We start from the raw sequence: 18,552 nt of genomic DNA on the forward strand, positions 1-18,552 counted from the left end.
ATGACTTACCTTCACATCCCTGTGAATTATGTTATTATCATGACAATATCGTAGAGCTTCCAGTATCTGTCTCATGTAATGACTGCAGAAAAACAAAAGAAATCTAAAACTGTAAAAAACCTTTTATTTTTAAAACTCAATATACAGTGTCCCTATTTGGTAACTCCCACCTTCACATTCGCTGCCCAGGGGCACTTTTCATTGGAGTACAAAGGACTGGTGGAATGTGAGGCTTAATAATAGCAAACTTAGCAGACTCATAAGTTTATGAGCTTCATGAAGAAATACTGTGTTCTATATTTTCTAAGATGTCTAAAGCAAAAGAATTTCACACACTTCATAAGCAAAATAGCTCTGCAAACTAAAAATTCAAGCTTAAACCATGAAAAAAATGACAGTTCTCTGACACTCAGTTCATTCTCCTTAGTTACACTGGATTGCTATTAAGTGATCAGTACTTGGAGGTGCACCAAGGATTCTGACTAAAGGGGTGGGAGCCTCTTATCTGCCAGTAGAGGCTGGCTCTCTGCCTTATTTCCATTTAGCTCTAAGGACAAACAACAGGCAATAACTCCCTAGACCTACATTTTTTTTTGCAACATAATCAAGTTTTAGTTGGGGCATACTTGAACAAAAGAGTTTGTTCTGGGCCGAAGTCCTAGGAAGCTGGACATCTCCCAAGGCCAGAAGAGGTCTACTGAGGCTCTGCACTGGGTCCAGGTGAAGAACAAGGGAGGAGTTAGCATTTCAATAACAATCCTTAAAAAGTGGTAAGAGGGTTAACCAGCAACAGGGAGTAATAAGAATCGTCTGTTTAGTATTACTTCAGAACTTTATTTGACTTCCTTCCCTCAACTCTAAAGTTCTTCATAATCCTACTATTTTTTCTCTCTTCCTCTGAGTTCAGTCTTGTTCATCTTCTCTTCCTCTGCATTTTATTCCCTATCTATTTTTCTCTTTTTTCCTACTATCCCTCTTCCTTTCTCATTTTCTCCTTTTCCCTCCCAACCAGCCAAGATGTAGAAATGCAATATATGCAACATTATTTATTGTACAGTAGTGAACTGTTTATCTTTCCGGATCTTATATTTTTAATAAAATCTTTATAATAATAACTGAATAATTTAATAGTACTTACAAATGACCCTGTGCATGTGCTTGTGACTCAAGACAAACAAACAGACAAAAAACTTTCCCACCCCTGCTTCACAACTAAAAGACCTTTCCATCAAGTTCCCTCTTTGGTATGCTACTATCTAACCAAACTCACATAACGTCCCTCTAATAAGTGTATGCATTATTTCACATATTACAATTGATCAGAAGGTTCCATTTTTAAATGAAATGTAGGAAAAAACCCCAAACAAATCCAGACTTTGTTCCTATACTGATTGTCTCCTCACAACTAGATTGTAGGCAGAGAGCTAGGATAATGCCACCCTCAGCTGTAATGTGCAATTTTTCTTACTTTGCAAATGCACGCAAAAGGGGTTGCCACCATATACCCTTTGCCTGGGCCTGTGCAGTCTGTAATTAAGTTTCTGTTTAATTTAGGGCTTCTTGGTGCTGTGGCCCTTTCCTGGTTCAAGTAAGGTTTTGGAGGATCTGTGACCCCATGAAATGGCAGTGACAACAAATGCAAAAGTACTTTGTAAACACTAAACCATGCTGCCAAGGTTAAGCCACTATTATTACAATATTATTATTATTGTTAAATTTAGTCAGTGATTTAGAAATAGCCTACTTGTACATTTAGATGTGAACACTGGAATAATGAGTGAGTTCAAACTAGGTAATGTGGGCCTAGCTTAGATCTATAGTATGAGCAACTTCGGAGACACAGCACTCAAACAGCCACTTCTATCTTTAGTCTAAAGAAAATTCCTACCTCAAAGCCTCATTAAAAAAAAAAAGCCCTCAAAGAATGAGTATTTTAAAATCTCAGAGTACCCAATTATTTGACCCAAATATACATACATATCAGAATCTCTGAGCCGTATGGGATGATGGCAGAATTTTTTTCTCCCCAGATAAAACAGATTTAAACTGATCTTTCTCCATCCTCCCAGTCACAATCCTGGGAGGCTGTTCATGTGAGCAGTGTGCAAGCAGAATAAAGAACCCAATTCTACCCACATGCTCTACAGAGTTGCTGAGTAAGCTTTAACCAGAAAGTTTCATTTTCATGAAGCATCATGATACCCTATACTTTCAGAGAAACTCAGCAATATTTATGTTTGTCTCCATTTTCTCTAAGGATCAGGAATGATGACAACTCTAGGGAAGGAAAGAGCTGGCGAGCAATCCACTCACTTCCTTAGGAAGGAGGCATTTCAAGGGTGGTGGGGTGGTGGAAGAAAAGAAGGGAGGGGACCCAGTTTACAATCTTGTCAACTCTGGGTAAAACGACTTATGCTCTTTGCTAGGCAGAAGAGGCCTTACCTCTGAAATGCCCTTAACAGATGTCCCTGGCTAAGGATTACCTCCGGTAAAAAGAACCCAGGATCTTTGAGGCATGTGTGGCTTCCTGAGATGTTTCATAACTGAAATGCTCTCCTGTATGCGTGTGTGTAATCCCACAAACTTCATGTAGATGCCTCAAATATTCTGGGCCAGAGGTGCATGTCTGCTGTGGGAAGGAATCATGCAGGCAGCTGCCCTTGACCTCTTCCTCTCTTCTTTAGCTGAGCCTTTTGATTGCCTGTATCCTTGTAATTATTTAGGAAAGTTTGGTACTAGGTAAGAAGATCTCTGATTTGTGAGAGTTTGATTTGATAATCTAATCCTGCATGTTAGCTCACTCCACAACTCATCACCCTTGAACGAAGAGAGGTAATCACTAATTGGGTTGTAAGGACTAAATGCAGTTATATTTTAGGGCATGCTTTGCTGCTCCTCTTGAAGCTCAGCCAGTTGGAGAAAAACAACATTATCAATTTGATTACTTGGTGTCTCAGTCTTCTTGCAGCTGGTCTCACTAGGATACTGATGCAAGCTGAATTTCCCAGCAATGAATCACAGAATCAGAGAGGAAGAAGGAAGGTTAGAAGGCATCTGGATGAACATTCTACACCAAAGGAAGGACTACATGCCCTTGTTACATGGCTATTGATCCTCTGCAATAGGGAAAAGACCTAATAATACTCTCTGAGGCCCCCTGTCCCTCTTGTCATTTTTAGGAAGCACCTTTAGTAAATTGTGCTAAACCTCTCTGGTTACAGTGTCACCTACTGATCCCAATGGTACACTTCTCTGGTCCATTCTGGGAACTTCATTTAATAAAATCACCATTTCAACAGAAAATATAGGTGGATTTAAAAATCAACAGGCTTTCATCTTGATACATACAAACACTTATCTTTTCTATAAATCACAAGATTGGGAGAGACCTCAAGTCATTTCACTGTATGATATCATCTCTACACACTACTGTTCTCCCTATCCTGACCCCCAGCCCAGGGGCAGAGACAGGCTCAAAGTTAAGAAAAGCCATACAGATAAATGGGGAATAGAGTAAAAGTGGTACTGGTTTAACTCAACCCTGACAGCTATGTGCCAGGCATTCCAGTGTTACTGTAGTTCAAAAAGGAAAAAGTCATTTTCCTCCATCAAGCTTCACTGTTTTATAAAATCAACATTGAGAATCTTTAGTTTTCTCTATTTGATGCTGCTGTTGAAAGATACCAGTGTGGGAAAGTACAAAAGGCAAGTTGTCTCAAATTCTTGAAGAAATAAATATAAACAATGATATGCAAAGGTCTGAGAGTTTCATTTAGTTAGATGAAGTAGTTTAACCACTATGCCATAAGAAAATCAAGATGGCATTGCCTTTTAGTATTAAAGAACGCTTGTTAATTCTGAGGCACAGTTGAGTATAAAAATTTTAAATTGTGGTAAGAACTCAAAACAATAGAAAAATGGGATAAAAAGGACCTCTACAATGTGCTTTAGCAAGCATGACATAAAAGAAAAGAGGATATTTAGTCTTGGTTCTACCATGAATACATCAGGAGTTTATAAAGTAATTATAGTTAATACATGTAAATTTTCATTTGCTTCTTCTCCTTAGCTCCAAAATAGTACGAAACAGTAGTTACCCTCAGGTTGAGTATATTCTTTATCTAGTGTTATAGCTATGGCTGCTCCATCTCCTGAGATTGGGTCCCTTCTCTTCAGCCAGAAGGAGGCAGGGCAATAAATTTGAAGGAAGCCAAGCCAAGCCATTCTGAGCTCCAAATCATATTAGATAGTCTCTAAGCTGTTTCTAGCTATATCCATCCATGATGTCATAATTATAAAAAGAAATATTAGGAAGGCGGAAATTACAATCATTTAATGGTAACTGTTTCTCAAATGGTAGAAAGTTTTAGTAAATCCTAATGGGTTTGTGGGTTTGAGCCCTTCAACCTATTATGGTTAGTGACTGAGGAGAGATGTTATACCCCATGTATGAAAAAGGCAACCCACTCTAGTGGGTATTTAGGATTTGACTGAGTGTCATCAAAGCAGAAAGCTGTATTGCTCTAAACCTATAAGCAAGTGGCTTAGTGCATGGTTCCTGTGATTTTTCATATTTATACTGTATTAATAGATAAGTTGATTGTTCAGTATTTTGCATCTCCAGTCACTATTTGGTTCCATTAATGCACACTGAAACAGATATGCTCCTTGTAGGAAAGACTGGCAGTATGTTCATCACCAGTTCAAAAAGAACACTTTTTGTTATTTTGTTATTTCCTTCTTTTATTTCCACCTTGACATCTGGGGAGTTGATGCAAATTACATACCTGGCTACTGCTTCACTGTATACAAAACCAGCGTCAGCTCGCTTTACGATTTCAAAACACAGATCTGCTCCATCCATACTGTAAAGAAATGTAAAAAAGGATGTAAGAGGAAATTCATGAAGAAAACATTGAAAGGGAATACAATGTAACTAAGTTATAAGCTGACTTACAGCTAATGGTTATAATAAATTATTTAAATCTTCTTTCCATGAGAAATAGACATAAATTACAAAGCACATTATTAATCATCTTGACGCTGAAAATCTACAGGGGAAGAACAGGAAGAACAAGCAAATGGTGGCATCAAATAACATAAGGTACTGCAAACTGACTAACTTTTCTTTAGGTTATCATAATAAGCTTCAGAAAAGGGCAATGTTAGGGGTCATGGGCATATATTTGAGTCAGATTCAGCAATTATCTATATCTAGTCATGTCATGTAACATTTTAAGTATATAACAAGGATTCTTAAATATTTAATATAGCTGTCACCACTGAGTAGAAATTCAAACTATATACTGTGGAAGGAAGAAAATAATTAGATAATCCATAATTTATTTTTATTTATACTTCCATTACCAAAGTTAATTGCTACAAACATATCCTAACACACTGATGTCTTAGTGACACAGTGTCATTATCTTGCCCCCAAACATAATGTGATTCTGTATTTCTCACCAGATCAGTAAGGCCTCTCGTTGTTTTGGCTACACCTTGCCCCTTCTCCTACCCTACACCTTTTCAAGAATACCACACCCTGGAGGCAGACTAGTCTCATTAGTACTCCCAGACCATACCATTTTCTTTCTTTTTCTCTTTTTTGCCATATGCTTCTGCACATGTTGCTTCTCATATTCAAAACCTACCTTAATTCAAGGTTCCATTCCAATCTTACCTTCCCCAGTAAAGCCCCTAAATGATTACCAGCCACATTTAGGCCATCTTTTACTTAAATTATATAACAACCCTGTATAGTCCATATTGCGACATTAGCACTAACGTGTGTGTGAAACTTTTATCAGATAATTTACATACATTAGAGAAAGTATTCAAACATTAATAGTAGCTAACATTTTCATAATGCTTTAAGGTTTATAAAGTGTTTTTAAATCCAGTATCTCATTCATTCATTTATTCTGTAGCTCAGACTCCACTGTATCTGCTGCAGGTATTATACTGAGGAAGTAGAGAGGTCTAGGAGGGAAGTAAAGGAACTATTCATTACTACTACTAACTACTAATTATATATTATTAATCATTAATAATCATCACTAAGTAATATTACTATTCATTAAGCATCACTGGAAGCACTTTATTATATCTCTCTTCATTCTTATAATAACCCCTGAAGTCAGCATCCTTCTCATTCTCAAATAATTTGTCTAAGTGAGTAGACACATATGTGACAGGGACAGGATTCAAATCCCTGCCTATCTATGTTTGATGCTCTTTCCATTATCTGCAGCTACACTTACTGGGTGTGCAAGGACCATATGCACATATTCAAGCTGAACAGTTCAACAATAGCATAAAGTCCTAAAGAACAAGTATATTTTATATTTTCAACATGTTCCTACCCAATCTTCCACTCAGAAGACTGAGCAGACAGTAAATATTTTGAGTAGTTGATTATATTATTTAAATCTTGGTGTGGTTTTATGTAAATGAAAATACTTTCACATTCATACAGGGCTTTACAAATCTTACCTAGCTTCTGTTGCATAGCTAATGCACATTTTCGCAATGTCAAATAGGATTCTTCTTCAAAATAATTTTTATGATGGCCTAGTCTACTCTGAAGCAGCACCTATTTTTTCCATGAGAAATAAAGCCTGGAAAACCATGATCATGCATCTCTGTGAATAACTTTGATCATCTGCTATAGTAAAAGTCCTACAGGGAGGGCTGCTAGGTCAAGGGGCATACACAATAACACTACAGGAAAAAAAATGTAACAATTCATACTGCCACTATTAAAGTGTGAAAGTGTTTTTTCCACTATCTGCCTTCACTAAATGACTATTCTTTTTAATATTTGCCAGTCAGATAGGAGAAAAAAATTCATTCATGATTGCTTTAGTTTGCATTTCCTTGATTACTAGATAGGCTGAATATTTTCCATTTCTTTCTATTTTGGGGAGAAAAATACTATTTTTAAAGCTGGCAGCAGTTAAAGCTGGTTGGTTGATGTATGAGGACTATAAAACACTGCATAGTGAGGGAATTATAGTTTTCTTTAGGCATTTTCCTTTTTAATGGTGAAATGTGAAGATAAGCACTATTCAACTTAGATGAGAGAGGAGTTAGGCAAAGGAAAGAGCTAAACTAATCCATCATAAAGCAGTAAGAATCTGGGAAGTGTCCTGAGAGCTACAGAAAGGCTTTGGGGAGGGACTTGGAAGAAGGAAAAAAAAGAGTCTTAGGGGTAGGAGAAGGTGTAAAGTGGCAAGAATCCAATGCCTAAGGAGGGAACCAGTCAGTGAGAAATACTGGTAATCATATACTGCCCTGTGTTACAATTACCAGGAGGGATCAATCCATTTTGTTGTTCATACCTGAAATATTAGTACTTGAAATAAAAATTTCTATACATGCACACACACACACACACACACACACACATACACACACAGTTATTTTTAGGTTTCTACTCTTTCCCACTGACTTATCTATTCTTGTATCTAGTACTATGCCATTTTTAATACTGTAATAGTATATTGTAATATTTGGCAACATAAGACCCATCTCATTATTATTATTTGTCAACAGTTTATGTATTTTTTTCTCCTAGCTGAACTTTAAAATCAGTTTGTCAAACATTAAAATTTTTATATTTTGGCTAAATGGTATTATATTTATAGATTAACTTCCAGAAATTAAGTCTTCTAATATTCTCATCCATGAACATGATATGCCTATTTCCTTTCATGTCTCTAAGTTAGTTTTAAGGCTTTCATACACTTTTTATTTATTTATTTATTTATTTATTTATTTATTTATTTATTTATTTATTTATTTATTTATTTATTTATTATTTTGCTACTCTTAATGTACAATTACAGGAGCAATGTTATGGTTACTAGACTCCCCCTATTACCAAGTCCCCACCACATACCCAATTACAGTAACTGTTCATCAGCATAGTAAGATGCTGTAGAATCACTACTTGTCTCCTCTGTGTTATACTGCCTTCCCTGTATCCCGTCCCCCCGCTACATTACCATCATACACTTTTTAATACAATGGTTCATAACCAGGGGGGTCACCAAACAGAATCACCAGGGTAACTTTTCAAATATGCAGGCATGTTCTTTGAGCGGTTAGTCTGAAAGTAAGTTATCACTGTGAAAGTAATATTCTATTATTAAAGTTATTTGAGTAGTTATTTGTAACATTAATTGACATTAAAGTAAAAGAGGCAATTCGGTAATTTAAAATTTTATGAGATACAGAAATAAAAACTAAAAATACTATTATTTATGCAAATTGTATTCATCACAGAAATTTAAAATATACATATTCATAGTACATACAATTCCAATATAATAACCTTGAACAACAAGTTTGATGTCTAAGTTTTTTGATAAACTTTATTTGATAATATAATGCTTGTAAAAACAATTATAAGACTTCTTTTATTGCTTTTCTCTTTGGCTTCCCATGTTTGGATGTTTCTGGGGCTACCAGGAAGCTTCAGAAAGCATGGTCTGAATTTCCCCAGCTGGTTCCATTCCAAGAGAATGAAATGAGAGAGAGAAGAAAGCCTGCTATGGAAGTGTATGAGCAGTGCTTCCATACTATATGCAGAGAAAAACTATGGGAGGTTTACTCTGAGTTGTAAAAAGTGGTGAGAATATGAATGGTCTTAGCTGTCTCTTCCTTTTGTCTATCTGCATTTTAGAAATTTTATAAGAAACTTGGATTACTCATATAATTTAAAAAATTATCCAAAAACAAATTGCACCAAATAAACAAAGTAGATCACAGGTCTACAAGGACACGGCATGGCTGGTTGTTTATGTTGAAGGGATCAGAATATGCTACCCCAAAATACGCCACTTTGGCACAGGATTATTTTGAGTAGAAGACAATTGAAAAACAGCAGAGGGAGAACTCTGCTCTCCTTCATTCTGCCTAAAAACAAGGCATAACTTTTCCTTTGTGACGGTGTTCCTATCTCATGTACTAGGAAGAGAATGGCTGCATGACAAAACTTAATAAAGAACTCTTATTTACCATATATTTCCTGGTTACCTTCCCACAGCTTACCACCAAACCTGGACACCCAAGCTACCCACCTGCCTTCCTTTATCTAGTCTCTTCTCATTTTATCACTCTTTTTTAAAATGGCACATAAGCTTCTGGGTCTAACTGCTTCTTTGTGGTGTTTGCTATTTTTCTGTGACTCTTCCCCAGCCCCCACCATGCTGTGTCCATACAAAATAATTTTTTTCTCCTGCTAATCTGTCATTGGTAAGTTTAATTTGCAGCCCCCTCTACTTAAGAGGGTAAAGAAAAGATTTTCTCCTCTTCTACAATGTATTCTGTAAAAGCAGAGAAACAGGGGGCTTGTAGGAGATTAATACCTGATTGTATAAAGGATTGCTTCTCAAATTAACTGTGGTAAAGGACCAGTTTTTCCCCCTCAAGTATATTATGAATACTTTTATGAAATGCAAAATCACGTGCTATGATTTCACAGCAATGTCAATTTGCTCTAACAGTTTCTAAATGTTTACTCTCAGTTTCTGTATTTATCTCATTATGGACTGGTAACAGCTAGTAGATTGGAACTTACCTACAAAATATTCTTTGAGCAACACTGTAAAGGACAGACCAAATCTAGATTTCTATGACCAGCATTTCCTCTGAATGTGACAAAAACAACTACAAAAACTGGGGATGAAATCAAAAAAAGTTTTGTTTAAGCTTAAAGGATCAATAGTATAACAAGTGAAAAACTACCTAGTGAGACTGCAGCAAGGATTAGGACTCAAAGACATGAGCAAGAGCTACTTCTCCTCTGAGGATAGGTTGTGGACTATGGAAAGAAGGCAGCTCTGTGTTGGGGGGATGGTGGTGGTGGGGTTGCACTTAGAAGTGGGAGGGAACAGTCACATTGAGACTGACAGAATCCAACTGCCTTTGCACCAGGGTGATCCAAGATGAGGCACAGAGCTAGTCTTTCAGCAGACCCCAGAAGAGCCTACCAAAGACTAAGGCTCTGGTTAAATACCACATGCTCTGATCTGGGGCCATAAAACGCTGAATTTTTAAAGCCAGGGTACAGAATAGAATATACACTGATATGTATTACTGGCAGTACAGAAAAACCCCAATGCTTAGCTGAACTTAAAAAAGTCAGCAAAAAACAAGTAATTATAAAAAGTGACACTATAAATTTGAAAAAGTAGCAAATAGAAGTTTCAGAATGGAAAATTATAGTACCAAAATTAAGAACTTAAGCCATTTACATGGTTGAAGAGAAAATTAGTGAACAGGAAGATATAATCAGATTGAGTATGGAGAGACAAAACATGGAAAATATAAAAGTGAGGATAAGAAACATAAAGGGGTACAGTGAGAAGGTTGGCATGTATTTTACTGAAGTTTGAAAAGTGAAAAGAAAATGGAGCAGAAGCAATACTGAAAATATAATAGCTGATAATTACCCAGAAATGGTTAGATATACCAGTGCACTGATTTTAGAAGCCCAATAAACATTAAGCAAGAAATAACACCTCTCAATGAAAACTGTAGGAAATTAAAGAAAAATAGAAACTCTTAAAAATACCAAAAGAGAAGAATGGACTATTAGACAGACAGCTGACTTCTCCATAGCAACAGTATAAGCCAGAATACAGTGGAAAGCTATGGTAAATAAAATAACTGCCAACCTAAAATTCTCTCAAACCATTGAAGAGTGAAGGTGAGAATGGCCACTATCTATTAGACAAGAAACAACAAGTGTTGGTGACGATGTGGAGAAATGGGAACCATCCTATGCTGTTGGTGGGAATGCAAATTGCTACAACTGCTGTGGAAAGCAGTATGGAAGTCCCTCAAAAAACTAAAAATAGAAGTACCATTAGACCCAGTAATTCCACTTCTAGGAATTTACCCAAAGACAACAAAATCCCTGATTCAAAAAGATATATGTACCTTTATGTTTATCTCCGCATTACTTATAATAGCCAAGATATGGGACCAACCTAAGCGTCCATCAATAGATGACTGGATAAAGAAGATGTACATATACACAATAGAATATTATTCACCCATAAAAAGTAAATCCTGCCATTTGCAACAATATGGATGGACCCAGAGGCTGTTATGCTCAGTGAAATAAGCCAGGCAGAGAAAGAAAAATACCATATGCTTTTACTTATTTGTGGAATCTAAAAACAAAGCAAAACAGAATGAGCAGAACAGCAGCAGACTTCCAGACACTGAGAAGTGGCTAGTGGTTACCATGGGGGAGGGGCTGAAATGGTTCAGAGGGTGAGGGGCATAAAGGGGCACAAAAATTCTCCATCATAATATAAGTTGGTCATGGGGATAGTAGTACAACATGGATAATACAGTCAATGATTCTGTAACATCTTTCTATGTTGACAGAAAGTAATCACACTAGAGGGGGTGAAGATTTAATAATATGGGTAACTGTTGAACCACTGTGTTGTATACTTGAAACCAATATAAGATTGTGTATCAATGATACTTTGATAAAAAAAAAGAGCAAAGGTGATAAAAATTTCTTTCATATAAGCAAAAAACCAAGAGAATTTGCTACCAGCTTACCTATCCCTAAAAGAAATACAACTCAGAGATGCAGCAAGGCATGAAAAAAAAAGATGTGGTAAATATGTAGATGAATCTAAATGAACAATGATTGAATAAAACAGCTATTTTCTCATTCTCTCTCTGGGGAAAGAGAGACTATATAAAACAAAAACTATTTTGTCTTGTTTGAATAGATCTTTTGCCTGTGCATGACTTTGCAACGTCATGCACTTGTTATTTGAAAAATACTGGTCCATTGAGTATTGCAGATTTTCTAAATATTGACACATTTGATTATATGATATAAAAAACACATTCATTATTCTCACCAGTGACTACATCAGAAATATTATTTAAGTCCTGGGAAACATAAGCTCATGGTGGCAGATATAAGTTTTCCAAAATTTGAACTTTCACTTGAAAATCTGAATTTAATCACTGGTTACAACTTCTGTAAATTGTTTCCCTTGAAGCAGCAGGCTCACTTCAGTCATTTTGGATTAAGTGTCCGCCACATGCTCAAGTCTGAGTAGCTGGTTTTTCTGTTAGTTGTTCTTTCAAATAAGAATGATGTTGCATACATACAAAACACTGGTTAGAGATTGCACAAGTACTTTGCTGATACCCAACAAAATTTAAAGGCCTATAAGCACTCAGAGTATGTTTCCCAATCATAATAAAGTTGTTAGAAATAAATTAACAAAACAGCTAGAAACACCCCAAATGCTTGGAAATTGAGAAATGCATGCTAAATAAGCTATGCATCAAATAAGAAACCAGACTGAAAGTTAGAAAATATTTCTAACAACGATAATGAAAACAGTACATATCAAAACTTATATAGGATTTGGGCATTATGTTTCAACATTGGGGTGCTGCCATTATTAGGCCAGCAAATACAGAAATGGCTGAAAGGAGGAGTTGGGGAATAGGTCCACTCTTTCAGTATGAGAAACTAGCCATATATATATACACACACACACACTCCTCAGTGATGGAGAAACTTTTCTTAAATTAGGCAACCCACTGTTGATGGAAAAAATACATTAATACAACCTTTTCAGAGGGCAATGTTATAATGCTTGATGGAATCCTTATAAATTTACATAATTTCATTCCAGTAATTAGTGTTATTTGGTAAATTTTAATGACAATAATCTACCACTGTTATTTAAAATAGCAAGAAGTTGGAAACAACCTAAGTGTCCAACAATAGGAGAATGGTTAAATTGTGGTAAATCCACAGAGTAGAATATTAGGCTGCTATTAAAATGATGCTAAAGAAGGATATTTATTGATAGAGAGATGTTCATAATATATTATGATATGTAAACACATATATGAATATATATGGGCATGCAGATACATAGAGAACTTTTTAGATATTACCACAGGGTATAAAGAGTGGGTATGTAGAACTGTATTTAGAATTTTTTTGTTTTCTTCTCTTTACTTTTACTTTAAAGAAATGAAGAGGTACTACCACTTTTGTCATACTAAAAACAGCTCTAAATGTTAAAAAATAAAATGCAAAAACACCCCTTCACAATGCAGATAAGTAGTATTTACAAAGCAATTTGTATCCATAAATTTGTAAGTTTTAAAAGTTTGAGTTACAGATTTAATAAAATATTACAAATACTGATGTAAAATATTAGAACATAAGAAAAGCTAGTCAGTGACATTTTATCAGGAGAAATTTTTTTAAAAGAACAGCACATTAAATCTAATGAAAGTAGAATGAAATCATATGAGCAGAAATTAATGAGGAAAGAATAAACAACAGAACAAGACAAAGGAAAAAATAGGTTCTTTGAGAAGATTATTAAAACTGAACTAGAAAATCCTCAATGCTTGGAAATTGAACAGTATATTTTATGACACAGATCTTAGAATAAATCGTTAGAAAATAAGGAACTATTTAAAACTGAATAATAACAAAGGAAACACATCAAAACTTGTAAAATGTAGATAAAGTAGTATTTAGAGGGAAATCTTCTGCAAATGAATGCATTAGAAAAGAAAGGCTGAAAATTTATGAACCAAGTCTCCATCTCCATAAGTTATATAAAGATCATCAAATTAAACTCAAACAAATTAGAAGGAAATAAGAACAGAAATTAGTGAAATGGAAAACAAACAGATATTACAGGGATTAACAAAGCCAAAAGTTGTTCTTTGTGAAATGATGAATCTTTGGCAAGAAGTCACATATAGCAGCCAATATTAAGAATGAGATATCATTTCATATCCTGCAGACATTAAATAGACATTGAAACTTTATGCCACAAATTTGAAAATTTACATGAAATGGACAATTCCCAGGAAAATAAAACTCATAAAGATGAACACAAAAAGAATTAGAAAATCTGAGTAATTCCTTACTGACAAAAAGGAATTGAATCAGTAATTCAAAATCCTCTGGCATAGAAAACTTTAGGCTAGATGGCATTTCTGACAAGTTCTACTGAACATTTTGAGAAATAAAATGAATTAAAAAGCAGGAAGAGCCTCCAATTAATTTTATGAAACTAGCTTAAGTTAGATACTAAAACCTGTTAAGGACAGCATGAGAAACTTAAAGGACAATCTCACAATGAACATAGATGCAAACAACTCAAATAAAACATTAGCAAAACTAAACTCAGAAACATATAAAAATTACATCAGGACCAAGTTGAGTTTACCAGAGGAATGCAAAACCGTTTTACCATTTGGAATTCAATTAATATAATTCTGAACATTGAGATAAAGAAGATAAGTTAATAATCTCAATAAATGCCAAAAACATCAATAAAATTGGTATTTAAACCTTAAGAAACTCTTAGATTAAGAGCAAGACAAAAATGTCCAACCCAACAATTTATATTCAACAATATTCTAGAGGTCCTAGCCAGCACAGTAAGGGCAAGATAAAGAAATGAAATATGTAAAAATTGAAGAGGGAAAAAACAAATTTTCATTATTTAAAGATGGTATAATTGCATATACAGAATATCCAAAATAATCAAAGGTAAAAATCAGAATTAATCTGAATTAGGCAAAGTTGTTATTACATTAAATGAAAAATTTTTAAAGGATGTTTTTGAAGAATGTAGAAATGAATCTAATAAAAGGATGTATAGAATCTCCAGAGAGAAAGGGATAATTTATTTATTAAGAGAATTTAAGACAAATTAAACAACTGAAATAAATGGAGAGAAAATTATCCTATTCACAGACTGGAAGACTCAATATTGTAAGCAGCCAATCTTTTCCAATTTGAAGGCTAAGTTCAATGGAATTTCAATGAAAATCCCAACTGGTTTTGGGGAAACTCAGTCAGAATCTAAAATGTATGTGGAATTGCAAGAAGACAAGAAGATACAAGATATTTTGGGAGAATAGTAAGGTGGGAAGATTTGCTCTACTTGATTCCAAAAGTTTGTAATATAAAGCTTGGTAATTAAGACTATAAGCTACTGACACTAGGACAAACGGGACAGTATAACATAACAGAGAACCTAGAAACAGGTCCACACATACATGGATGCTTGATTTATGACAAAGAGGTGACTGCAGACAACTGGGCACAGGGAGTCTCTTCAAATAAACAGTGCTTATGTGGACCCAGAGATGTATGCCTGAATGTTCGCAATAGCCACCAGTGTCAACAACCCAAATGTCCATCAGTAGTAGAATGGATAAAACATTGCTTTATTCATACAACAGAATACTACACAGCAATGAAAGAAATTAACTACAGGTACACAAAGGAATTTGGCTGAATCCTAAAGACAAAACACAGTAAAAAAGGCAGAGACAGCAGAACAGAAACTATATGATTTCTATCATATAGAGTTCAAAAACAGAAATAATCTTCATTTGTAATAAATAACTAAATCTAGCATTTATTGAGTGTTTAAGATGTGACAGGCATTTTCTAAGTGCTTCATATGTATAATTTCATTTAGTGGTTACAAGAAGTCTATGAGGTAGGTATTATTATCACCCTTATTTTACTTATGAGAAAACCGAGAACAGCAAAGGTTAAGTAACTTGTCCAAGACATCCCACAGTTAGTAAGTGGTAGAGCCAGGATTCAAACTTAGGCAATCGGACTTTAAAGTCCATGCATTGTGCCATCCACTCTCTGCCCCACCCCCCAAGTGCCCAGGTTACAAAGAAGGAACCTGTTAACTTCTTCTCAAGGCTCTGAATTACTTAATGGACGATAAGAGATTACAGCTAAGTAGGTAAAATCATAGTATAAGGGAGGGCTCTGTATAACAAATCTATTTTCATGCCTGTTATGGGGACCTGTGCTCCAGAACCACCTAGGGGATCTTTGAAAAAAAGAGCCTCCAACCCCATCCTCCGAGATGACATGTGAGTAGTGTATTGTTGATACAGTTCAAATGAATCCTCTATATTTAATAGGTTTGCTGATAAATGCTTTAATCCTTGCATATACAAATCAATCTCTATTGATTAGGAAAAAACAGCTTCAACTTTGCTTCATCTTCTAATCCAGGGCTTTGTTTGTAGTACTGTCTTGATGTCTCGACAAATGTCCTATAACCATCACCTTTTCCCAATACTTTTGCTCTTTATGCCCCTGGTAAGGATGTCCTCTCTCCACTTTTCTACTTGTCTCTCTCCTACACTGATGTTGATGCCCTTTATCAACTTTGTACAAAACTCCCTACCTACCTATTCCATTGTTTCCTCCACTGATTTCTTAGGGCCCTAAGACTCTGGCTTCTGTATGGCCATTTAGACGTACACTATCAGGTACTGTTATTTGTTTCATAGATAGGCATTTGTCTGGTCTGTACAATTTAACTATAAAGAACTTGAGGGCATAAACAGGTCTTTATCATCAGCATAATATCCTACATATTGATGAATATTTAGAAATATTTGTTGGTAGGAAATTCATTTCTGAAAAAGAGAGATAAGCCATACACATGTGACCTTTTAAAACCCTTCTTTCCTCTAAATTACTCTATTTTGGGGGGTAGTTAGAACAGTGCATGTTAGAGTTTTGATGGAATGAAAGGGTACTTCTCTGAGGGATTCAGGGTTCATGGAGTAAGCAGCCTCTGAGATGGAAACTGAGGAACAGTAGTGGGGAAGGGAAGAGGATGAGAATGAGAGCCAGGATCAGGGGACTGGGGGAGTAGTAGGGACTAAAAGGTAGTTAAGAGGACAGCAGCATCTCAAGGTATTTCTTCTGATGAGCAAACAACAATACGGCCTGGAGCACTAGGAAATGAGTCAATATGTTAGGTGGGTTTAGGGTAGGCTATGGGAATATTTAAGGAGCTATAATAATTTGAGCTAAGCTCTCCTCTCCCATCTGTACTGGCAACCAGATACAATCAAATTCTTTTAGTATGAACTTGGACATGGACTAGAGAAGGCACTTACACAAGATTAACTCTGATGCACAAGTAGAAACCTTCATGTTTTCAATGGGAAAGAGGATATTCATTTTAACAGGAATTGCTTCATAAAGCAATTCTGGTACACTGCCAAAGACATTAAAATGACTGAGCATATCCCCATATGCCTATGTACTAGCTGTACCTCTTTAGGGGAGAACTGTCTATTCCTGATCGTGCCCATTTGTATATAAAGCTTAATGATTTTCCCTTCCATTGTGGTGAGCTTGCTTTATCTATGTTTAGTAGCATGTAACCCTTTTATGTCAGTATTTGCAGCAAATTGATTTTCTAGTTTTTAAAATTTTAGTTAAGTCTATTGATGCTTTTCTTTGTGAATTCCAGTCCTCCGAAGTTATAAAAGCTCTCCAAAGATCTGTTAAATGATTTTATTTTTTTGCTAGTTTTCCTATGATTTGATTTGTTTGTATAAACTCTACTCTGTAGTTTTCTTTTTGGCAGGGGTAGTTGGATCCAAATTCACTTCTAAAAAGCTAAAAAGCTAATTAGTTTTCTCAACACTATTTAAAAGTCTTTCTTTTCTCTATTATATTTACTGCACTTTATCATATGTCTTGCTGAAAGGACTCCTATGAGGAGGAATGTCTGGTGCTGCCTGGCTGGTGAGCAATGTTTCCCATCCTGTATCCCTCTAAGTGGATGTGATGCCAAGTGAGGCCTACGGTAGTTTTGTGCATCTGAATGTTCAGAAGTGTCTAAAAAGACTTCCCACTGGTGGGTGCTGCATTAGGTAACATCTGAAGGGGCTTTCTTATAGCTCACCAAGGGAGTGAACATACCACAGTCTTCAACTGAGAGTGAGTAGACTTAAGAAGACAGAGCAAAGGAAGGAAAAGGTCACTGAGAGGGAAGGAGAGCACATCACACAATTTTTTCCTTACAACTTTACTTGGGACCAGCAGAATATAGATTCAAAGCTGTTTTGGCCCACATGCTATAGGGTGGCCTCCTTTAGTTTTGGCCCACCCCTAACATTTGCAGGGACTGGGGCAAGTGTGCAAATGGAAGCCCACAGTAACATGTGTCTAAACATTTTAAAGTAATATACCAAATCTGCAAATTGCTAAATATGTTCTAAACTTCCACCTTGAAAAATATGTATTCATAAAGACCTGGAAGAATTATTGGAAAGCAACACAGAAGGAACAAAATAAGCAGTAGACTCAGACACCAAGAAGGGACTAGTGGTTATGAAGGGGGAGGGATTAGGAAGAGTGGGGGGGAGAGGGAAGGGGATTAAGAGGCACAATAATTCACAATCACAATATAGGGTGGTCATGGGGACTGTAGTACAGCATGGAGAATACAGTTAATGATTATGTAACATCTTACTACGTAGATGAATAGTGACTGTGCTGGAGGGGGTGAGGACATATTTTTTTTCATTAATCTACAATTACATGAACAACATTATGGTTACTAGACTCCCCCCACCATCAAGTCCCCACCATATACCCCATTACAGTCACAGTCCATCAGTGTAGTAAGATGCTATAGAATCACTACTTCTCTTCTCTGTGTTATACAGCCCTTC

The 18,552-nt window shown here is 35.7% G+C and overlaps 1 protein-coding gene across 14 annotated transcripts in view; it reads right to left on the reverse strand.

Annotated features, from left to right (window-relative positions):
* Nucleotides 1–18,552, reverse strand: part of CASK (calcium/calmodulin dependent serine protein kinase) — a 405,697-nt gene that overhangs the window by 188,530 nt on the left and 198,615 nt on the right. For all 14 annotated transcript variants that reach the window (XM_036895365.2, XM_036895363.2, XM_036895360.2 and 11 more), the window contains exons 4-5: nucleotides 4,788–4,865; nucleotides 10–82 (exon numbers count right to left, since the gene is read on the reverse strand). In XM_036895365.2, the coding sequence (XP_036751260.1) occupies nucleotides 10–82; nucleotides 4,788–4,865 (151 nt within the window). The remainder of the gene's footprint in view (nucleotides 1–9; nucleotides 83–4,787; nucleotides 4,866–18,552) is intronic.

This window comes from Manis pentadactyla, chromosome X, assembly GCF_030020395.1.
Source record: "Manis pentadactyla isolate mManPen7 chromosome X, mManPen7.hap1, whole genome shotgun sequence".
Classification (NCBI taxonomy): Eukaryota; Metazoa; Chordata; class Mammalia; order Pholidota; family Manidae; genus Manis; species Manis pentadactyla.